This window comes from Phycodurus eques, chromosome 11, assembly GCF_024500275.1.
Source record: "Phycodurus eques isolate BA_2022a chromosome 11, UOR_Pequ_1.1, whole genome shotgun sequence".
Classification (NCBI taxonomy): Eukaryota; Metazoa; Chordata; class Actinopteri; order Syngnathiformes; family Syngnathidae; genus Phycodurus; species Phycodurus eques.
Window position 1 is genome coordinate 4,472,911 of NC_084535.1, and position 7,511 is coordinate 4,480,421.

The 7,511-nt window shown below is 44.9% G+C and overlaps 1 protein-coding gene and 1 long non-coding RNA gene across 5 annotated transcripts; one reads left to right on the forward strand and one right to left on the reverse strand.

The window, feature by feature from the left end:
• Positions 1 to 1,285: 1,285 nt before the first annotated feature.
• On the forward strand, positions 1,286 to 7,266 carry LOC133409705 (galectin-related protein B-like). Of its 4 annotated transcripts, XM_061690099.1 has the most exons (5): positions 1,286 to 1,555; positions 1,828 to 1,911; positions 2,823 to 2,911; positions 4,521 to 4,707; positions 6,914 to 7,266. In XM_061690099.1, exons 1-5 carry the CDS (start codon positions 1,511 to 1,513, stop codon positions 7,055 to 7,057), a joined length of 549 nt encoding a protein of 182 aa, XP_061546083.1. In that variant the 5' UTR covers positions 1,286 to 1,510; the 3' UTR covers positions 7,058 to 7,266. The 4 variants fall into 4 exon arrangements, 3 of the variants coding, with proteins under 3 accessions (XP_061546083.1, XP_061546082.1, XP_061546081.1); XR_009769447.1 differs by having other exon boundaries at positions 1,286 to 1,911; positions 4,521 to 5,794; positions 6,914 to 6,969; XM_061690098.1 differs by having other exon boundaries at positions 1,286 to 1,911.
• On the reverse strand, positions 4,057 to 5,495 carry LOC133409707 (uncharacterized). The gene is made up of 3 exons (XR_009769448.1): positions 5,328 to 5,495; positions 4,596 to 4,699; positions 4,057 to 4,194 (listed from the first exon to the last, which is right to left on the reverse strand). It is a non-coding gene; the product is annotated as an uncharacterized LOC133409707 (long non-coding RNA).
• Positions 7,267 to 7,511: the final 245 nt, after the last annotated feature.

Consider the following 7,511-nt stretch of genomic DNA (forward strand, 5'->3'; position numbering starts at 1 on the left):
CTGTTTGCTTGTATGTAAGTTGCTTCATTAGAACAGACTGCAATATTTGGAAATGGAATTGAACTAACAACCAACACCAATGAATGAAGATTCATATTTGAAAAGTGGCTATCTTGAGGCTTGTCCCACTTTCTGTCCCCTAACATTGCGAACACCCATGTCCTATGCCTCCTTTAGGCCCAATTTATCATATCATCTCTTGGTTTTTAAATCACTAATCGAAAAAAGGACGAACAAAGAAATAATTTAAAGCCCATAATTCGACACAAAATGTAAAATGGGTTGAGGACGACAGTTTTCGTCCTCTCGTCGCTTGTTGATGACGAAACCGGAAGTCAATCTCGACCGCAGATTTTTTTCCCCCGGAACCTCTAGTCGCTTGTTGATGACTAATCCCAGAAGTAAATCGCTCTCGATTTACATTTTTTTCGGAACAAATGTGTTGTTTCCATGTTCCTTTTGAAACAGCCCCATATTGTCAGCTAAATGGTATTTGCTATAGTGTAATATCCTTATTTTGGTCACGTTATTCACATGATATTCTGGTTTTCAAGCATTCACCTGGAAAAGAAGTACTGTACAGTACAAATGAACGACTAGCCCGGCAATTGTCGCTCGGTAATGACGCAACACATAACTCACGAAAATCTGTTCAAAGCATGAAACGTAACCTAATATGAAATCTCCTGTTTCCCCCCTGCTCCCGTTCAACATAAAGTATTTTCAACTATATCGTGAGTACTATAGTTAAACAGCACGGACGTAACAAGCACGAATAACGAAATAATTGGAGTACATGTAACTGAGAGGGGGGCATAAAAACCCGAAAAAACAGTGCTACAGCATCTGATCGACAGGAATTTACTAATTTGACCTTTTAGCTTGTAATGGCAACAAATGTCCACTTGGAGGCAGCATCGCATGCGCATACGTTATACTAAAAAAACAAAACAAAAAAAGGGCTGGGCTGTCAATCAATTACAATGGGGGAAATGAAATATGATTAACCAAAACAAGTGGTTACTACAGGTCGCGTGAATTGAATATTGCATGATGGACTTTTAGGGTTAGTTTAAAAATAGACACTCACACGCGCCCATGTTGTGTAATTGGGTGAAGTGTGTGATTAGCCCTCTCCAACAGACGGGGATTAAGCTTGGGGAGTGTGTAATTATGAATCGAGCATACGTCAGCAGATAAAGCAGCAGCCACCCGAGCGGAGCGCGGGGGTCGGGTCGGGGCGGGGCGGGGGCGGGGCTGGGCGGGGCTGGGCGGGGGGGATGCCGTCCGGCTAGCACCGCTGCTGGGCCGCCCAAACCCGCAAGACGACCAGGCAACGAGCCCTCCTGGCTCCACAAGTAGTGCCACGACGCGGACACACGGCGCTCCCAAGCCGGCCGGCAGGGAAGCTCTTCACTCCCTCCTCCTCCTCCTCCTCCTCCTCTTCCTCCTCTTCCTCCTCTTCACCCTCCTCCTCCTCCTCTTCCTCCTGCGGGACAGACAGCATCCTATGCGGCTCAAGATGGCGGTGCAGGGAGCAGAAAACGAGGCGATTGTTAGTATTCTTGCAGCCCGGCGCGGCGGATTGCGTTTTCTTCTTCTTCTTCTTGAAACTGGCTTCTTTTGTGTGCGTGCATGTTCGATTCCCGCATGGCGGCTTTGTGCACGCAGCGAGGCGCTTGTGGGTGTCGGGGCTCACCTGGCCCGCCGGTGCTCGGAGGGTTGACCGCTCGGTCGGAGCTCCCCTTGTTGTGTTCAAGGACCCATATTGTGTTTATTGTTAAATTAAAAAAAAGAAAAAATATATATATTATTTTTTTTGTACAGATGGTGGAGGACGAGCAGCTGAACGACTCGTTGGGGAGCGTCAGCCTCATCTCACCTGACAAGGGGGATCTTGCACGGCTCCTGGTACGAATGAATGAATGGATGAATGAATGTACATCCCTTTGTCCAATTTCCATAGCGTTTGGCCGAATTTGACTCTGGGTGAGCTAAAATCTATCGCTGCTGATTTTGTGTGAGAGGCGCGGTGCAATTTATAATCTGTTGATATGCATTCACACCTATGGGCAATTTAGAGTACAATGAACCTTCCATGCATGCTTTTTTTGGGGGGGGGGGGGAAGGCACTTGGTGAAAGAAGTGGGGTACACCCTAGACTGACTGGCACATATAGATAAAAAGTTTTTAAACTCACATTCAAACTTATGGACAATGAAGAATGTCAGTGATGCTAATATGCATGTTTTTTTTTTCTTTGTTTTTTTTTTTTTTGTGTGGGGGTGGGCGGGGGCTTTTGGCGAGGGAAGCGGGGTACACCCAGGACTGGTCACCCATTTAACTCATTCACTGCCAGCCTTCCCAGTTAACATGGATATTTGACTTCTAAAGCCGTCAATGGCAGTGAATGTGTTAATTACAGAGCACATATAGCCAAACGACTGTTGAAACTCACATTCACACATATGAACAATTGAGATTCTTCTATTCTGTCGGCGAGAGAAGCGAGGTACACGCTGGATTGGTCGGCAGCCAATCGCAGGGCACGTAAAGACAAACGGGCATTCCCATTCACACCTGTGGACAATTGAAGAGTCTTCACTGAAGCTAACGTTGACGTTTTGGGAATGTGGGAGGGAAGCACTGGGAGAACTTGCAAACTCCACACAGGAATTCGAACCTCAGAACTGAGAGGCGCATGTGCTAACCACAACTACGCTGTGCTTCCCAGAAAATGTATATATATTTGTGCTTGTTTTTATTGCAAATGTGTAATATGATGTGCTTTTTTTGTTTTTGTTTTGTTTTTTAATGCGCAGACGGTGCCCTTCAGCGGACGCATCCGGGGTGGCATGAGGCCCGGGAAGAAGATCATCGTGATGGGCATCATGGACCTGGAGCCAGACAGGTAAACATTTATTTATTTATTTTTTCAAAACATATAAGAAAAGTTCATTGTTCGATTAGATTTCATGTCAAGCCCAAGACAACAAAATGCAGATTGCATCTATAGAGAGCTTTGTTTCCAAACCCATTATATATGTTTGTAGATAATTGCTGAACACGTGCAAAGGCCGAGAGGGCTGTAAAAGGCCCACAAACTTGATGTTGGACCCCCCTTATTTAAGTAGATAAATCCTTTTGTTCTAAAGGCGGTGACACCCCCCCCCCCCCCAATCCAATGAATAATTACTGCTACGGGCGCCGCATGAACGTGAATGGCGACTTCTTTAAGTATGCGAAGTCAGTCAGGGCGTTCCCTCTCCACAACGAGTGAGTAAAAGGAGAGGGGAGGAAAAAAAAAACAAAAAAAAACAGAGCGGCGACTTGTCTGGGTGTGACTTGACCCTACATGGAAAGTTCAACGTGGAACTAACCCTCCCCGCCTGCGCTGCGGTGACTTCATCGCTCCCCGCAGCTGGCCACATACATGACAAGCGTTCATGTGTACAACTGGGCAAAAGTATTGGGACGCGCGTATCTCGAATCGATGAATTCATCAATCGACAGTTGGACTAGTAGACTTTTGTCCTCACTGAATCCTCGTTCCCAAAAGTGGTGGAGGATAGTGAACCCCCGTTCATCCTGGGGGTTACATTCCAGACTCGCACTAGATAATAATCTGTGCTATGGAGAAACAATATGTAAAACAGTTTTTATACACTTTTACCCCTCCCAACACACTTTCGACACATTTAAAGCTATTAAAACACACTTTGAAATGATTCCTTGGTGCCTGTCCTTACTCTCTCGCTGTCAAGAATGGGAGACCGTCGTATAACATCACTTTGCGGAAACGCAAAGAAGACTCGCTCGCATAGTTCTCCAAATAAGAGGCAAAGCGTGCTTGCTTGGAGCTGTTTATTTGTTCCAGTTGAAGTTGACTGTAAAAGTGACAGGTAAAGTTAAAAAAACCAAAACAAATCATTATCTATTTAAAGACCAAAATGTTCAACCAAACCATATAATTGTGTCTAATGTGAAATGCCATCGACATGCTAATGGCAAATTTGCATAGATGTTAATGGTAATTATGAACCAAACAGAGCAGCAGCACATGCAAACAGAGCATAGAAGACTATTCATAAATCTATTCTCTCAGCTCTGTGGGGAAATAGGCTGTCACTGGAGAGTAGTTGGGGACCTTCTCTGCCTCTTCTTCTTGCTCTTAATTACGCTGCATCTCTTCTCCTGCAACAGAATAAACGCCCGCTTATCGTGGTCGTCAGCTACGTACTTTTTTCATGTTTACTGGACCACAAGCAGACTTTCCGGTGTCGTCGAATGCCTCGTAACATTCAGGTGTCCCGATATTTTGCTCCGTGTCGCCTCGGAAGCTTGCTTGTGTCAGTTTTCCGCCTGCGTGCACACAAAGCTGCAGGGCGCGGGACGCTCACCCAAACGAGCAGCGGGGATTACGATTCATTCGACCCGTCGTCCCAGATTAGCCGCCGGACTGGTAACATCTGGCAACCCCCCGCGTTGACGCCCTTCCCTCCCACTTGGACCCTTTTCAGTTTTGATGTCAGCCTGACCTGCGCCCGGGACACGGACAAGGAGGATGCGGCGTACGACGTGGCCCTCAAACTCACCGCCCGCTTCTCGGACCGCCAGTTCCTGCGCAGCGCCCGCGTGGCCGGCAAGTGGACCGAGGAGGAGGCCTCCACCGCCTACTTTCCTTTCATCGCAGATCAGCCTTTTAGGGTAAAAAAAAGTTTGTCACAAATTAAAATACGGGATACACACGCTTGCCAAAAATTGCCGTTTTCAGGCACGTGCGTTGCGATCGAAGCTCGCTTGTCGGCGATGAGCACGGAAACGAAATTGCGTCTTGATGACAACGATAAAACATGTCGCGGTTGTGTCCAACACAATAATTGCAGTCCCGGCGGCGGCGGAGCAACTGGACTCGCGTAGCGCTGCTTTGGACCCGCTCTGCCGTGCGTGTCCACACGTGTCCAGCTGTCTTGCAGCAGCTGTCCTGCGGGGATTATCGCGACGAAACCTCTTCGATTTGTAAATGGTAGATGATGTCAAACAAGTGTGGACACGCTCGTTGTTTTTGCCAAGTTCCGACCGAACTTAATGCCGTGACATCGTCGTACTGTTAATAACCGTGTTTCTTCTTGACTTCCGTACACGATCTCATCTCGCCCCACAAAAAAGTCGTTTGGGCCTCGAAAAGTAGCAGCTTGCCTCGCAGCTGAATGCTTTCTCCTTTGCTATTTCGTTGCAAAAAAAAAAAAACCAAGCAAACAGGAAATTCCACATCCATGCAGATACGCGATGTTGTTTCTGCACGAGGGCAGCTGTAGATAACGTACAGTGCGGGATGAATTCATGCCGTGTAACCCGAGGAAGTCCACGCATTTCTGCTCTAGTAATTCGCAATGCGGTGACGAGCACATGTGGCGCTCAGCTGAGAATATACACTCGCTTATCTAAAGAGGTCCAATACAAGAGCTGTGTTCAAAATGAGGCCGAAATATGAGAAATACTCTCTCTGACAGATTTGAACCTCGTGTTTACGCTTCGTCCCTGCTTATGTAAGAGCACCCATCTGATAAAACCGAGCGCCAGAAGCTGCGGACGGCAGATTATGGCCGACGTTTCCTCATCACTGCAAGGACGTGCGTTCCGACATGTGACACGCTTCTTCGTTTGTTTGCCGGCTGAACGCGCAAACACGCAAATGTTTGCAGGTTTTAGGTTGTTGTGTTTGTTTTGCGAGACTTCAGCCGGGTCAGCGGCTTGTCAAACACAGTTCGCGCCAGGAATGTGTTCAGATTGGGTAAGAAGGAATGGAAGTAACAATTAAGCAAACATTTGTCATCATAAAACGCTTAAATGTCGTGCGGCAGAGGTGTAACGCGGTGCCAAAATTGTAATCTTCTTTTTCGAAAAAAGCGCAACGTCAGTAGTTGGTCTGTTAAAATCTTTTCTTTTTAGGAAAATGCTATGGCAGTAGTTTGTCTTCTTTTTAGGAACTGAACAACACGACAACAGTGTTGCCAACTTCGCCACTTTGTCACTATATTTCGCGAATATTCTGACCCTCAATCAGTGACAAAACTTGTGACTCTTTTCTCGTGTTTTTGTTTTGTTTATGAGATTCTGATATTCTGTTTATGAGATTGTGATTTGTTTATGAGATTCCTCCCAGCTGCTGTAAACTGTAAACCTCAAGACTGAAAGTCCAGGTGTTTTTTTAAATTTATTTATTTTATACAATAACAAGTAAAAATAGTTAGGTTAGATACATTTAAGTTAGCCTGTTTTGTTAAAATCGGATCGCTTGTGATGCTTCGATGCAGAAGGAAGCGCGTCAGCCACGAAGGTAAGTGTGTACAGATTCCTTTCTGACAATTACATTGCTTAGGGTGCCATTTTAATCACATGACATCATAATAAATTTGCTATTTTCCTGTGAATGAGATTGGCGATTGAACATTATTTTGGGGTTGTGTTGATGTTGCTGTGCCACGGTACACGATAGCGATATACTGTAAGTACAATATGACCTTGAACGATATGATCTTCGGTAACTCAAGCGAGACGGCTTTTTAATTTCTTTCTTTTTTTATTTCTGTAAAGTAGTGATTTTGTTGATATATTTATTTTTGTTGTGGAAGCTCATTTGATTGGCCCTTGAAAAGGTCAAAAGGTTGAAGGCAGTTCACTTTCATCCCTAATTTCATCCTCTTTTGTATTGGAATGCGTGTGGAAATCCACCAGATGTGCAGCGGGAAACAATGTGGTTCAATCCAGTTGTTCCTGGTCCAGAACAAGCTCGTGGCAAGATTTCAACACATTTCCCACACTTTCAGACCTCGACGACACTGTTTTGTCGCCGATACGGTTACCAAAGTCGAGTGTCGCGTTTGACGCAACCGCGTGTCTCCGCTTGCAGGTGGAGATCCACTGCGAGCACCAGAGGTTCCGGATATTCGTGGACGGACACCAGCTCTTTGACTTTTACCACAAAGTAAAATCTTTGGCCTCAATCGACACGGTGCGGATAGACGGAGACCTACAGATCACCAAGCTGGGCTAACCGCGCACGCACACAAAAGCTTGGCAGGTTGGGTTTTGTGTGCATGAAGGACTTGAGCACTCACACACGCGCGCATATGCACCGCCATTCACACGTAACACCTTTTTCCCCTCTCAGCAAGCGGTCATTTAATTATTTCTCAGGTTTTAGTTGAATCAAATCTCGAAACATCCCTGCTTGCTATTTTCAGTTTTTCTTCCGGAAAAATTCATGCATTTTCTTTTTTTTAATAAAAAAAAATATTGTTGATTATTTAATTAGAAAACATTAATTTTTAAACATTAAATTTCAAATGTTAAAAATGTATTTTTTTTTTTTTTTTTGTATACTTTCCATTTCCATTTTTTTTTAGGAATGTTGATTTTCTCTTTTTTTTTTTTTTTTTTTTTCATTTTCCCAGTATAACACAATTAAAATGTTTTTAATTTTTCATTTAGTTTTGAATATTCTGAAA